This window comes from Lepisosteus oculatus, chromosome 11, assembly GCF_040954835.1.
Source record: "Lepisosteus oculatus isolate fLepOcu1 chromosome 11, fLepOcu1.hap2, whole genome shotgun sequence".
NCBI lineage: Eukaryota > Metazoa > Chordata > Actinopteri > Semionotiformes > Lepisosteidae > Lepisosteus > Lepisosteus oculatus.
Genome location: NC_090706.1, coordinates 23050907 through 23067339, shown reverse-complemented (window position 1 = coordinate 23067339; position 16433 = coordinate 23050907). Strand labels below are relative to the sequence as shown.

General features: G+C 36.2%; 1 protein-coding gene across 3 annotated transcripts in view; it reads left to right on the top strand.

Moving 5' to 3' along the window:
• Positions 1-16433, top strand: part of mapk9 (mitogen-activated protein kinase 9) — a 43490-nt gene that overhangs the window by 19942 nt on the left and 7115 nt on the right. Inside the window, exons 4-11 of one of the 3 annotated variants that reach the window (XM_015349500.2) lie at positions 154-212; positions 873-1011; positions 1160-1325; positions 3491-3562; positions 5504-5686; positions 6066-6190; positions 16048-16099; positions 16267-16338. In XM_015349500.2, coding sequence (XP_015204986.1) covers positions 154-212; positions 873-1011; positions 1160-1325; positions 3491-3562; positions 5504-5686; positions 6066-6190; positions 16048-16099; positions 16267-16338 — 868 coding nt within the window. Of the gene's footprint in view, positions 1-153; positions 213-872; positions 1012-1159; positions 1326-1454; positions 1527-3490; positions 3563-5503; positions 5687-6065; positions 6191-16035; positions 16100-16266; positions 16339-16433 lie in introns of all 3 variants that reach the window. The other 2 variants (XM_006631770.3, XM_015349499.2) reach the window with 2 other exon arrangements.

The window sequence follows — 16433 nt, the reverse complement described above, 5'->3', positions numbered from 1 at the left end:
GTGGAGTGTCAAGAAAAGTGCTACTGTATATAAGTGTAAGCAATGATGAATTCAGAATGTGCTATTGCACTGAATTTTTAAATATTTTTCTAGGGAATTTGTCTTATTAATTTTCTGTAGTTTGTTTAATTCTGGTTTTCTTTTCTCTCCCAGATTATTAGTTTGCTAAATGTTTTCACACCCCAGAAATCACTTGAAGAATTTCAGGATTTGTGAGTATGCTCTTGATTTATAGCCATCGCTTTTGTTTTGAACTCATTGTTCATTGTGATCCTTTGCTTTGGAAGTCTTTGATGTTGAAACTGATGCATAGCCGAAACCAGGATACTAATTGCCAAAAAGATTCCATAGAGAAGAGCTCAGTGAGTTGAAAAAGCTTTTTTAGACCCTAAAGTCCTGCTTTGTTGGTGCCACAGATCATTTCAATTAGAGTTACTATAAAGAGCCCTGACCTGAATTTTAGGTTAATTTTTATGACTGACAGTATTATTTAAGACAAAGTTGCATCTTCTCTAATTTTTATTGTGTTGCATGAATTAAGTAATACATTGGCTGTTGTTGAATTTCTCATCCTTTAATATGTAGTAACAGATTTAATGCTGAGCCTCTTTTCCTTTTAGTTTTATTGTCTCACATTTTGCTACGAAGTAACATGTATAGATTAACCTTTGAATAATTGTAATATTGTAAGTTGAACTGTGAAGTCTTAACTAATGAAAGCTTCTGAAGTACATGCATTTTAATATTGTAGCACAAGAGGATTTCCATTTATTTTCTCATATTGTTCTGTTCAGAAGGTGTTTTTTTTAACAAAGGTTACCAGCTCTGAAGACAGACAGGATGAAGTACTGTATGTATCTTTCGTTCTCCAGGTACTTAGTAATGGAACTGATGGATGCCAGTTTGTGCCAGGTTATTCATATGGATTTGGACCACGAGAGGATGTCCTATCTTCTTTATCAGATCCTGTGTGGCATCCGACACCTTCATTCTGCTGGTATCATACATAGAGTAGGTCATAGTACCTTTTTACATTTAATTTAATTCTTTAGACATGTTTTTCATCCTCCCCACAAAAACACAAAATAGTTAAAAAGTCTTAAGACATAGACTTTTACATAGCGTGCTTACATAAATCCTGCTACTGTTTCATTTCTAGGACCTGAAGCCTAGTAACATAGTAGTGAAGTCGGACTGCACTTTGAAAATTCTTGACTTTGGTCTTGCAAGAACAGCCTGCACTAACTTTATGATGACTCCATATGTAGTTACTAGATACTACCGAGCTCCAGAGGTCATCCTTGGAATGAAATACAAGGAAAACGGTAAGAGGTCACTTAGCTACAGTATGTACTTAATTAATGGTTTTCTTCTTATTATTATTATTGCTTTGGCCTGCAGTTTGATAAGTAGGTTTTTTTTCTTGCCAAAAATGCTAACATTACATCCGGTAGTGGATTTGTGGTCTGTGGGGTGCATAATGGCTGAAATGATTCTCCACAAAATCCTGTTTCCAGGAAGGGACTGTATCCTTACAATTACAGGGTTACTCTAAAGAAATTGTTCAGAATTGTGGGCAGAGATATCTTTGTGTGCTGACATTAGACACTGTCTTCATCAAAGATGGTAGAGGGATGCCATGATACATCAAGGTTTCATTAATTTGGTGAAGTTGTACATTTTTGTATTTGTGCATTGTATTGCATTGTATTCTTGGTTGTCCCATATTTCTGCATTGAGTATAATACTGTGTTATTTGTGTTAAAATTATTTCTTCTTTATTTTAATATTAGCTTACTTTATATTATTCCATTATAACTAATGATAGTCAGTCTTTGGATTCCTAACTGAAAGATTTTAGATACAAATCCTGGGTAGGTCACTGCTATTATACCCTCATTAAGTACCTTGCTTTAATAAGATCACTTTAGGAAAAAGCCCAGCTGTGTAATTGGTACAAATGTAAGTCACTTTGTATATACCAACAACCAAATAAATTAAATAAATGAAAGTGCTCTTCCTCCTTGTGGATTTGCTCAGCTCCTGGTTAACCAAAGCAGGGAATAATTTTAATCAATACTATGCTAATTTGCACTTCCTGTCAGTCATCTTTGAGAAATCTTGTCCAGAGGGAAGACTTGTTTTGTTTTTTAAGATCGCAAAAACTAGACCAGGAAAAATAGAAAATACACCCACAGGATATAAACAGTAATACAACTAGTACAGGAAGTTAAAAAAATGTCAGATAATAATTGTTGAAAAGTTTCTCAGTACATGATAAAGGACATATTTAGTTAAGGATTAATTGTAAATATTCTTGACAAGAATGTCAATGTTGAGCAGTCTGTTGGAGGTAGATAAAGACTGAATATCAGGCCAGGAAACACCCTCCTAGTTCTGTGGATAAACTTTTATTTGTAATGTTTTTTAAGTAGTTCCTCAGACACTCAGATGGCACATTCATATTCTGCATTTGGAATGCACTGTAAGGATTCTAGAGCTATTATTTATGCAAGCCAAAATAGCTAAAATAGCTATTCTGTTTTTTAGCTTTAATTTTTAAGTTTCTTTTTTAGACTTCTATATAAAAAATTCCTTTGCATTTCTTAACCATGATTAATTAAGTGCTATGGAGTTAAAATATTATGTTATGTTATATGTTATGTCATGTTATGTATGTTTGAAAAGTGTTCTTGGTCTGTCTGATTTCCTTTAGAGTAACCCTTGATTTCCACACATTGTGTCCTTTCTGGACACTAGCATTTTCATACTTCTAGAATCCAAACAGCTGGAACTGGGCATTTTCTATCTGGGCAAGAGAAGTGAATGTGCACATTTTGAAGAAGAGTATGATGTTCTTGTAGAGTTGCGCATTGGGAGCTCATAGAAACATCTGCAGAAAAAGAAATGAAGAATTTAATCAAATAAGTTTAGGTGTCCATGATGAACACAAAAAAAAGAAAAAATATTTGATCTTTTCCTTACTCATTTTAATTAATATGCTTTTTATACTTACAGTTCTTGACATTAATTAATGTCACAGAGCTGTAGTGCTCGTATGTTGGTGGGAACATTTATATATATTTTTTAGAATAAATGAATATTACACTGCTGAGCAAACGTGCAGAAATGCTGAGAGGCATGAAAAATGCATCAAATACAATTGGCTCCAGCACTCCTTTGTTGTGTTTTTAATGATTCTTAGTATATGTTATGAGCAATGACAATTTACTTAAAGCAATTAAGTTCTCTATCATAACATGTAAGGAATAAGTACAGTAATTTATAAAATGTTAATAGAATGGGATAGTGAATTTCTATAATAAGCTTGTACAAGTGGTACAGTACTTAGATTTTACTGGACTTTTTATTAGCATATTCAGCTGTCCTAGAACCACTGAGCATTTTTTTGTTTTGGTGTATAACTGTATCTGTTTGCTTTGCATTTTTAAAATGCATGTTTGTTTCAAACATTTTACTTTGTTTTCAGTTGACATCTGGTCAGTGGGTTGCATCATGGGCGAAATGGTTAAGGGCAGTGTGATATTTCAAGGCACTGATCGTATCCTTCCCCAGTCATTCTTCAGCCCATCTCGGCCATGCTCTCTCCATGTTCATCCTGAAGCACGATAAGTCTGTCCTGTTTGTCTTAAATGTGATACACTTGGAGTCTCATCCATCTACAATGTGAATATTACCTAAGCTGTTAAATAAGCCCCTCTTGATATGACTTAAACAAGTTCCCACTCCAGTTTAATTAACTGAATACTGAATTTGTAGTTGCTTAATTCGGCATTCTGTAAAACCATCTCTGTTGGACTACCATTTATTCTGAACAGATCTGATGCCTGAAGGATACTGGTAAAGGACCACTAAATGGGTAGAAATAGTGCACTTTGTAACAAAGTCCCTGAGGTTTCAGGAAATTGTTTCTTTATGCATTCAGTTAATTTTAGGTTTCATTGACTTGGATTGAAAGTTTAAGGTATATGCTTTAACCAGATCTTCTCAATCTGTTTAATCTGTTTAATAAATATATTATAATGTGGTGGACTAACTGCTTAGGGGTTTCAGACCAACTCTGCAGTAAAAATGAATTTTGGCATCCTCGGTTGTGCAGAACTTTCCATAGCTATACTGTGAGAGATTCAGCAATCTGTCAAAAGTCTTAAAATTGACAGAACTCTTCATTGGTACGGGATATATACTGAGTATTATAAGAAAAATATCACTGTATTCCTGCATGTGTTTCAAAAGTTAAAGTATATCGATTTTTGTTATTGAATAAATACTGAGGAAGAATTTTGATTCTTTGACTTGAGCAACTTGCACTGTCTGAATGAATGACTCACCTCATTAGTGTTCATTAATGGGTGATGGGGTGATGTATCCTGGTGAAAAGAAAGAAAGGAAAATTCAGAATAGAAGCAGTATTCTGTGTCCTGCATTTCAAGAGAACAGCACCTTCCTTCATGCCCTTAGTATGTTGGACACTGCTGACTAAGTCAGCTGACTGTCATCTGGGGTGTTCACTGCCTGCAGTTTCTGTCTTGTCATAAAAACAGTCAAACTCACTCTGTCAAAGATAGGCCATGATCAGGGAGATTGTGGGTCATGGCACTTTTTCGTGCTCCAGTTAGGGGTGGATTTTACACTGGCAGGTCCACTACTTTAGAACTGCCAGGTTGGAACAACCCATACATCAGCGGTTCAACTCTGAAGAGGCAACTAAGCAGTCAATTCCAGATCAGATGACCAAATGGACCCAGTGCTCACCAGTGTTCATTGACACAACAGATCAAGGCGGTATGAGTCAGCTAAATCACCAGCAGTGGACCCAAGTCCTCTTTATCAATGAAACGATGAAGTAACGTGTAGACCACAGTGATGGACATCAGGAGCAGTGGTGCAGATGTGCAAAGTGATATGATAATAAGAGCAATCTTTTCGCCCTTAAACTCCCGTTGTGATTGCTGTCATCTGTCTTGCACAGTGCTGCATTGGTCAGGTCCCCGGGACCTCCCTTGCCGCCCTTCATTCACGCTCATCCGGCCACAAGAACATTGGGGTACAACTACTTCTGTGCTCATGCTACATATGTAACAACAGCTTGCTTTTAACATGGGAATGTTACTCATGTTTTGAATCCACTACTTTTACTTATGAGTCTGCTGATCATTTGTAGGTTGACCATGGAGTGTAGCATATAAGGCTCACAGACTAATGAACAAGTACATGTTTGTTTATTGTCTGTGACAGAAGTGGAACAGAATCCCAGTGCTTCCAATGGTGGCCACACATGCTACTACGGTCTGTTCAATAAAATGTCAGTGCAACCGTTGCAGTCATTAGAGTCATTTTCCTCATAACACTGTGTAATTGTTGCAGTTATAAGTGCTAAGTTTCTTTTGAAGCTCAGTATATTTTAAGCGTGAACAGGTACATGTTGTGACTGTATGTCTGTGTTTGCAAGTGGTGATTTTCCTGACCTAGATCCTGTCAGATATTGATCAATGGAATAAAGTTATTGAGGTACTTGGCACACCTTCCTTGGAGTTCATGAATAGACTTATGGAGACAGTCCGCAACTATGTGATGAACAAACCTCAATACCCTGGTGTCAGCTTCCAGGAACTCTTTCCAGATTGGGCCTTCCCTTCTGACTCTGAACATGACAAGCTGAAAAGTAAGCTTCTTTGTTTCCTATTTACTGTGTATGGACATTGTTTAAAGATTTAATGCAATATTTTTGGGAGAAATTTTAAGTGAATAATTTAGAAAAATAAGCATACAGTTATAATAATATGTAGTTTTAAAGATACTCGTTCTTAAGCATTTTTGTTAATAAGGATAGCTTTTATTTAAATTGAGATTGAGATTTGTGGGCGTTGGTACAAAAGCTATATTCCTTTCTCAGTAGATAATATTCTGTTAAAGGATTAAGTGTTGAAAAGGGGGTTTAATAACTTTGAAAAGTTCTTTTTGCATAATCTGATGTGTTGAATGCTTATGATCATATAACAGCACTGTCTTTTAATAATAATATCTTTTGTTGATTATTGTAGCAAGCCAGGCCAGGGATCTGTTATCCAAAATGCTGGTAATAGACCCAGAAAGGAGGATCTCTGTACAGGAAGCTTTAAATCACCCATACATCCACGTCTGGTATGACCCTGCAGAAGCTGATGCTGTAAGTAGACTTTTCTCTTGGCATACAAGGCATTGTCAAAAACAGGTTCCTGAGGAATGTTTCTCAAGGTAAGTCTGGACAGAGCTCAGATGGTGAACAGTTTTCTGATATCTTGTGGAATGCCAGTTAAATTATTTTCTGTTGTGCCATTTTAACAGTGTTGTTATCCAGACCTTTTAACTATTAAAGCAACATTATGGATTCATCGCAGGAACAGAACTCCTGATATGCCACAGCTCATGTAATTATTTGGGATAATGCAGTTCTTTAGAATTTAATTATGAGGAATAAGAGATGAAGAGTTTGGTCATCTTGATTCAGAAAGGGAAATGTGAGTGTCATAGATGCTGTGAGACTTCTAAAAATAGCCTGGTATCTGTGCATATATCTATTACCTGTTTAGGTATCCCTGGTGTAATTATGTTTCAACAAATCTCTTAAGTGAACAGAAGGTGATGCAACCTCTAAATTTTTCTGCAGATTATAGTGCAAAAATACAATTCATTTGCTGATGTTAACAGACTGAAAAAATAAAAAGTGAATGTGGCATTTGAAAAGGTTTGGGCACCCTTCCAGATAAGTTATTACTACTTTTTTAACTTGTGTTTTTCAAAGGCCCCAAAACTTTGACTCGCTATACCTTAAATTAAGTGAACCCTTAAACAGTTCCAGGGTTGAACAAATACTCTTCTAACCTCTCAGGTTGTGATTGTTGTCTGTACCAACTGCCTACTTGGTACAACCATGGGCTGTCTGCAGACTTGAAAATAAAGATAATTCACTCTTACAAAGCAAGGGTAGGCAATAAAAAGGTCTCTAAATACTTCTAGCTTGCATTTTCAGTTGTCAGAAACACCTTTAAGAAATGACAGTTAAAGGGAACGGTTGAAATCAAGGCAAGATCTGGAAGACTGATAGAACTGCTCGCAAACTGGTTCCATCTGCAAAAGACCTGCAGAAATGTTTAGCTGACACTGGAGCAGTTGTTCACAGGTCCACAGTACAGCATTGCTTACATAAAAATGATCTACATGGGAGAGTATCAGAAGGAAACCTTTCCTACAACTTCATCACTAAAGTCAGCGTTTAAAGTAGTCTCCATTTACAGTGGTCAGCGCTTAAAGTAAGCAAAATAAAACCTCGATAAACCAGAAACTTTTTGGAACTGATGAAATTAAAATTGAACTTTTTGGCCACAGCCACAGAAGATGCATTTGGAGAAAAATGGGTCATGCATTAGATTAAATTAACACCTTACTAACCATTAACCCTAGGGGTGGATCTACAGTATTATACTTAGGGTTGTGTCCCAGCCAGTGGCACTGGAAATAATGTGAGAGGTGAAGGAAGAATTGATTCAACTAAATATCAAGAAATTCTAAAAGCTAATGTCTCAGAGTCATTGAAAAAATAAAGCTGAAAAGAGGTTGGATATTTCAGCAAGACAAAGATCCAGAACATACCTCAAGATCAATGATGAAGTACTTGCAGGAACGAAAGTCTTGGAATGGTGCTCACAGTCCCCAGACTTCAATATTATTGAAAATCTCTGGGGAGATTTCAAACATACAATGCAAGCAAGACCAAGTATATATCTGAGCTAGAAGACTGGGGGGGGGGAATTCCAAAATCAAGCACGGAAAGACTCTTATTTGGCTACAGGAAACATTTGTAAGCTGTGATTTGTGCCAATGGAGGTGTTACTAAGTCCTGACAGACAGAATGCCCAGACATTTACGCGTGACATATTTGCTGTTTTATTATTTTGAGTGCCTGTAAAACTATAAATAAATATTAATTGTGCATTGAAATTTGCAGAAAGATATCATATTTAAGTTTGCAAAGCAACAAGTAAAAGGTTTATTCCATGCTGAAAGAGAAGAAAGGAAACACAACACAAAGCTGTGGAACCTTCTTGGGGTGTAAGTTTATACAATGCAGAGGTTTTGTCAACTTCTTTTCACTTCAAGATTCTCTGAAACATTTGATCAAGGGTGCCTTAAATTTCTCACCCAAATTTGCACTGTACATTGCCACACTCTGTGTTGGCTCTAGAAATTTTGGGATTTAATATATTGTGGTCTGGAGCACAGCCTCCTGCAACGGAATGACATTGCTATAGTTACAGGCATCCTGATCATGTCTGGCAATCGGCATCAGTTGATTGAATTTATTCCAACCTAACTTTGAGGGTTCAAGAATATTCTTATTAAGAATGTAGTCAGTGTATGTGTGCAGCCACAACTGGATAAGTGCTAAATCAGACAAATTGCAAATGTGCTATGCTTACTGTCTGTGACCCAGTGACTGTGTAGAATGAAGAAAAAGGTTAGCATGCATTAATGAGTTTTATGTTTTGCTGTATGTTAAGGAGTACCTTAACATAAAGGAGGAACAGTATTGATCTCAACAATGGGATGTATGCTTGAAGAGTAGATATCAAATGTCTACACACCCTCATTGTAATTTCAGCTTTTGTTGATGTAAAGGCTGAAATGAAGACAAATTGTGTCAGACCTTTTTTCACCTTGAACATCCTTTAACTAATACTTTGTGGAAGCACCTTTTGCTTTGATTACAGCAGTAAGTCTAAGTTTGGATAGGTCTCTTTCAACTTAGCACACCTGGATTTTGCAATTTTATCCCGCTCTTCTTTGCAGAAGAGTTCAAGCTCAGTCAGATTGCAAGAGCATCTCCTGTGCACAGCCCTCTTTATGTCAGTCCACAGATATAGGATAGAACTCTGACTTGGCTGTTCCAGGACATTGATCTTCCTTTTTTTAAGCGATTCCTTGGTTGAGTTGGGTGTGTGCTTCAGATGGTTCTCATGTTGAAAGGTGGAATTCTTCTTTAACTTCAGCTTTCTGGCAGAAGGCAGCAGGTTTTGTGCCAAAATATCTTGATATTTGGAGCTATTCACTTTCCCCTCTATCCTGACTTGGAATTAAGGCCAAAAAGTTCTGCCTTTGCCTCATCAGACCATAAGACATTTTCCCACATGGTTTTGGGAAACTGAATGTGTCTTCTTGGAAAATTTTTACAAGCTTGGATGTTCTTTTTTGTGAGAAATGGCTTTTGTCTTGCCACCCTCCCCCACAGCTCAGACTTGTGGGGAATGCGCAAAATGGTTATAATATGCAGGGAGTGGCTAATTACTGCCATAAATTCCTACAGCTCCTTTAAAGTTGCTGTTGGCCTCTTAAAAACCTCCCCATTGAGCTTTCTCCTTGCCTGGTCATCAGTTTTGGAGGGATGTCCCATTTTTTCTGTGTCCTCGTGGTGTCATATTTCTTCCACTTCTTAATGATGGTCTTCATGGTGTTCCATGATATATGTAATGCCTTCAGATTTCTTTTATATCCCATTCGTGGTCTGTACCTTTCAACAATAAGATCCCATAGATCTGTTAGCTCCTTGTGGACCATGGTTGTCTCTGCACTATGCAATCAAGAAACTTTCAGGGAAATCCTACAGGAACAGCTAATTGTATTTAGGGCTAAACAGATTTACTTCAGTTGATGTCAGGTGAAGGCAAATTACCTTTGTACAGATCCAGATCCAGCCATTCAAAAAGCTGCGTCAAAACTTGGTAGGTGTGGCGCATCATACCGCATTATAACGCATCATACCGCATGTTATGATAATAGTATCCGGAAGCCCCTTGTAAAGCTGCCAGGTGGAGCTAATAAAGTTTGACGTCTCATGAACAGCATATGAGCTGTCGCCAGAAAACGCCCAGTTTCGAATCCCGATCACTGCTGAGGGATAATCTTTTTCCAATTAAGAATTTAAGTTGTATACTCTTTAGACTTTAAATAATTTTAAACTGTATTATAGCATGTTAATCATTAAAATGTTGGTTTATTTTATAAAAGCAGGATTGCTCAGTTGGACGAAAGTAAACGCCTTCCACCTTCACCTTCATAAATATTTTAATTATCCATAAATATTTTGTGCATCAAAGTCTTTAACTCGGTAACTTACAGTACATGGGTTCTGGTTTTAATGTGCTTGTTCTAACATTATTAAGCTTATATTCTGTACTTCATAAAAAGTTAGAATGTTTTATCCTGTTCTAAGAATGCGTAGTAAGAACACCACTTGCTGTTGTTGTAAAAAGATAAATGTTGTAGTGATTTAATATCACTTGATAGTTATATGAATATGGAATCATGTAACTAAGCAGCTAAAATATTACAGGTGGACATTTTTGAAACATTTTGACATCCATTTATTTTTTAAAAAGTTTTATTGTCCTTGTAGTGGTAGCACAAAGCACTGCACCCAATGTTTCAAAGCGCGATCAGAGTATTACTTTCGGTTTGTTTCTTATACAGTGAATATATAAAAATAGTCCACTATTATAGCTTGTTGTTGGCTCTGGCGTACATTTATGTATCTGAATAAATGAAGTGATGGTATCATGATTAAGGATTTCTTTGCGAAATTCTTTAAGTTAAACAAAGGAGGGAAGAAGGGTTATTTTTACAATTGGCACTTCGAGATTCTGACTGATTTAGCTGAAATGGATAACGAAATCATGCAGTAGTTATATGTATTGGAAGGCGCTCTGTTTTATTAACAGTTACGCTGACTCAAACCTATGTTGTACAGTGATATAGACGTGGGTAATGTCATCCCCATTAAACAATGTGCTTATCGTGAAAATCCTGCTAAACTAGAAATTAGACACAAGAAGAGTATTATTGGACAATGTTGTGTGGCTCTGGCGGAATGTCTCTGTAAACTGAAGAGTTATAGAGGAGACATGTTATGGTTCGCCTCTTTTTACACTTGTGAGAACATTCCAATGTTAATGCGACATGGAAGATATTATCAATACCTTTTAAATCTGAAGCTGTTAACTATACTTTACACCTGCATGTCAAGATAACGGTTTAAAATAAAACATCAAACCTTTGATTGGATTAGAACGTTATGATTGTTTTGCAAGGATGTGAAACGTGACAATTTGTTACAGGTACCATAAGGAGTAAAAAAAAGGTACTTTTTATTTTTTTGTGACTGCTGGAGTGGCTTGCAATGCCTGGATAGTTAAAAATTCAAAATTGCTTTATCAGTCTGTCTGTGGGGGGAAAGGGAGAGCTCTCCTTGACAGCTGACACTCCTCCATACGCTTAAGTGAAAAATTTATAAAAACGCCAATGTAAACGTCATATTTACAATTTGTTGAAAATAAAAATGTCACGTTCTTTAAAGCTTTCTCAGTCAAGAATGAGAATTCATGTAGGGAGCTGTGTAAGCATCCGTAGGCATCGAAAGATCAGCTAAAAACGGACGAAAACTGTTTCAGAGGAAACAGTGTTTCAGGTGTGAAGAATACAAAGCCCCAATTGAATTGCAGCCTAAACCTTTCCCCACACACCCCTGCCCCCGTTGCGATTGGAATATACATAAAAAAGCACTGAAACCTTTACGGTAGATGATCAGGTGTTTTGCAGATGTAGGAATAGTAATTCTGGCTTTATGAACTCACACCTGGGATTCGATTAATTCAAAAAACAAAACTGCACCAGGTACTAGATCTGGTTTTTATTAAAGTTATATCACTGGGAAGTGGTGTATGGTTAGATGACGGTGTGCTATTTTGTCAGCAACCTGCTAATCTGCTTAACACCTGTAGAAAACATGATTTTATTTCTGTACAGAATGCGTGTTGCGTTTACAAAATTAAAGTGTTTCAAATGTTTAATTAAGAAGTAAAAAGAACTTACAGCTTACACAAAGACTCCACGTGCATAAAAAGTGTTTTTAACTGATTTCTATACATGTTTCATGTTGATTGAAGTGTTCTTCTTGATTGGATTGCATGATTATTGTTATGATTTCTCTATTATTATCAAATCCATCCACTCGTTCACTTATGGTTATTTTGGGAATATTTTGATATGAGAAGGTAATGTTCCTTTTAACTTGGAGTTTGTAATGTCGGGCGCTCTGAACGAGTTAAGCTGTGATGCAGTTCAAATAAATGTATTTCCCACAAGCTGTACTGTAGTGGCTGTAAAATACAACATAGCACTGTATGCATGCAAAAAAACAGGACATTTGATTGCTGGTTGCCTTATATTTATTTTTTAAAATGAAATAAAAAATAAGATTCAGTGACGTGTTCCTGCCTAACTCAGACGTTGCGTGACTTTAAAAACTGTACAAAATAGTTTAGATAGCAGAAAGTCACCTTGCTCTTTCAAGAGGCTCTGTTAAGTAGAGTTTGTGTTAACACAAGACCCCCTTTAAATGAGTTTTAATTGACTTTGTCTGTCAGTGAATAAAATGGCCGCGGGCGCTTTTCCTTCCCCCTGGTGCAAGGTGACAATGCAGGAAACATTTTTTATTTTAATGGGAGTGTGAAAATTGAGTGAGCCCTGGGGTGTACAGTGAGACTAACACAGTGAGATTACCGAGATGGATAGTTTTAGTAAATATGTTGACAAATATCTGAATTTTTGCAAGATAAAGTTGTATCCAGCTGTGAATCAGCTATTTGACCTTGCCCCCGTGAAATTGTGGCAAAGACGTTTAGTGGGCAGTGTAGTGACCATAGAGTGTTTTAATACACTGTACAGTATAACAATATGAAGCAAGTATGTTTTTTTTAAATGTTTGTAATCGCTTTTCTTGCAAGTACATTTGTATTCAGTTTGCTTCTGTGTATTAGCTGGTGTGTTAGTTAGTGGGCAAACATTCGAGGTGAAAATTCATCCACAAGGAGTGTACCTTTAAAGCAGAGAAGACCGAACCAAACTTTTTCAGCTCTGTATGTCGCTCAAGCCATTTCTCTTTGACACTTTCTTTAGTCATAGATGTGGGAAGACGCCTCCCTACCCCTTCCCTCTGCCTGCCTCACCTGTTCTGGTTTTTAACCATTCTGTGTCTGAATTGCAGCGGGTTGCAGGCTCTGTTTCATTTGTTCACAAAGTTATTGACATCTGAAATATCGTGTCTCAAAGCAAAGCTTATGAAAACTGAAGAAAAAAATGATTCTGAAAAAGATATAAGAAGCTTGAAATTATTATTATTAAATTAATACTGTTGATAATGACCAGACACATTATTATAGTTTTAGTGGTATTTTTAATACTGCTTTGTTATTCTCGATTATACGATATATACGATTATATCAATATATACGATTTCGTTTTAAGGCTCGGGGCGTCTGTTAAATTGCCCCATTGAATAAAGTGTTTTGAATTAAACCAGTTGAACGGTATTAACATGGGCTAATTCATTTTTTTTTATTTCAATATTAATATAACTTAACATGGAATATGTTATCATATATATATACAACAAAACATGTTAATATAGTACAGGTGGGTAGCTGCGTCAGCATGCGTAGGCTGCAAAGGAACAAGTAATAGGTTTATTCCATGTTGAAAAAAAGAAGAAAGAGAACACAACGTTTCGGCCGTGGAGCCTTCTTCAGGTGTGAGAGAGACAGGGCAGTAGGCAAAGGTAAAGTAGTGGGAGAACAAAGGTTGGGAGGGAGGAGGAGTGAGAGCCGGGAGCAGGGGACAGAAAGAGAGGCCAATCAAGAGGTGTGAAGTCAGAATGGGCGCAGAGAGGTGTGAAATGAAACTTCCAATGAATGGAGAAAATTTAAAAGAACAGTAATCTGTCGTTAAGGGAAGGGAGAATGTGTGATCCTAACTGCAGAATAATTTTGCAGAATACATTTCTGATGTATGAGTTCGGAAAACCGTCTTTGAGAACACAGACGGAGAGATTAGTGTGGTCGTGGCCGTCAGAGGTGAAATGAGAAACAATGGGCTTGGAGAGATCTTTAATCTTCACAGCCCTGACGTGTTCTCTGAAGCGGTCTCCGAGTCTCCTTCCTGTTTCTCCAATGTAGATGGCTGGGCATTTACTGCAAGAGATACAGTAAATAAGGTTGCTGGAGGTACAAGATGCTGTCTGGGTGATCCAGAATTGTCCTGAGGGGCCTTGAATGAGTGTGGTGGTGGCTGTGTACTTGCAGGTGATACAGCGCTAATATAGCGCTAATATATGTTAATATAGTGTACATAATACTTCATCATGCATGAATGAGTCAAATTAAAAATAAAATTTGTTTACAAAGAAAGTGGATTACAGTAATACTACCAGCTAGATAAATATATATATTAAGATCCTTAAATTAATATCATTGTTAATTTCTTTAGAAACGCGATTCCATATTTTATTCCCTATCAATCAGATTTTAAAAAGCATGTGTTTCTTTTACTGCGATAACGAGAGCAAGTATTCATAGGAAAGGTTAATCACTTAACTCATTTAACTTTGAACGTGTTGTGATATTTAGAAATACCAACAAATTCAATATATTGTTGATAATATTTACGATTTTAGTTTTTCAAAGAAATGTTTATTTGTTAAAAGGAAACTCATGGTGACAGCTGGGTTCAAACCCCTAACCTCAGACATGCAAGGCACACACCTAATCCATTACACCAATGCGCTGGTTAACAATTTAGGCTTGTGCTGAAAAAGGCAGGCAAAATGTTTTCACGTAATTACAATGAGTTAAAATGAGTAAATCTGATGCAGACGTTTACAAAGAAAAAGTACTACTGTGATAATTTTAGCTATATAAATATAATTATATCGTTATTTATTTCTTTAGATACGCAAATCTGTTATATTCCATATTAATCAAATTCTAAAACATATCATTTTTTTGCCGTGATAACAAGTGCAAATATTTATAGAAAAGGTTAAAACATTCTAACTTCTTATGAAGTTTATAAACTTAATATAGTCAGAAGGAGCACTTAAAAACTTTTCCAAAATAACCACAGTATGTAACTGAATAAAAGACTTTGATGCTTAAAATATTTAGGAAGAAAGTGGAGTACTGATGTGTATTTTTTTATTTAAACTACAAATACCAGCCATATACAGTTTATTTAATATGTTTATGTTCCTAAATTAATATCATTTATGACCTTTAGACCTTTATGACCGTTATGCTCCTCTTCTTTTTATGTTCAGCTACTAAAATGTCCCTTTAGTTGTAAAATTCCATATTAATATTCAATATTAAGCAGATTAAAACATGCACAGTAAAGAGATAAAATTATTAAATCCTTTCACTAACAACCAATGCACCACGAGTGCCCCTGTCGGTCATTTTGGTCAGCCAATCACATACTGCGATATAACGCTGTGAACTGTAGATAATTTCGCGTGGTAAGGAGTTGTACTGTGCATTTTGAATGACTGCATCTGTAAGCTCTTATTTTAGTTAAATCTGAACACAGTTACAACCCCCTTTATAAAGGGTGTGCACACTTATGCGACCAAGGCAGTTTTTTTAGTTTTAATTAGTTGTCCTAAAATGATCCATTTATTTTTTACTTCAATATTGTTGGTGTTACAAGATCTTATTAAAGGTTAAAAAAGGTCTGACATGATTTGCCTTAAATTCAGCCTTTACATCAACAAAAGCTGAAATTTTAATAAGGGTGTATGGACTTTTGTTATCCCACATACCTGTATGTTCCTTTTATTTAAGAGAAGCCATTTTGAATGTAATCTCTTTACAGTGAGAGACGATTGTCTTTGACAGTGAATTGATACATTAGAAACTACAGTACAACGGTGGTGGCAAGAGTAATGTTACAATTGACAATTAAATAAAGTTTTAGAAATAAATGAGTTGTTGCAAGATCTTCTGCTTACTCTATCGCTAATAGAAGTTTCTTACAAGAAAGTCCCTTATAACGCTCATAAAAATGTATAGCCTTGCTACAGAAACAGCTTAAACAAAGTAGTTTGAGAAATTAAAAAGGATGGTAATGGCAGATGTTTGATATTTTTAGCCTCCCCCACAGATTTCTGACAAGCAGTTGGAAGAGAGAGAGCACAGCATAGAACAATGGAAAGGTAAGATAACAAATTAAAGGATTCTTGAATTATACTTAAAAGGGAACAGGCCTTACATTAATATAGAATTCACCGGCTGTTGAAAATGTCTTTTGTTCATAAAATGTATACTTGTTTATTTATTGATTATTCAACTAATTTTAAAGACTTAACCGTCTGTATTTCAGAACTAATCTACAAAGAAGTGATGGATTGGGAAGAGAGGAATAAGAATGGTGTGATGAAAGAGGAACCGTCAGGTAAGATTTGACTTTGGCTAGGTTAAGACCAGCAGGCACATTGCTCTTCATATCTGGGCAACATTTGAAACCCAAACATGTGGGGGAAAAAGGAC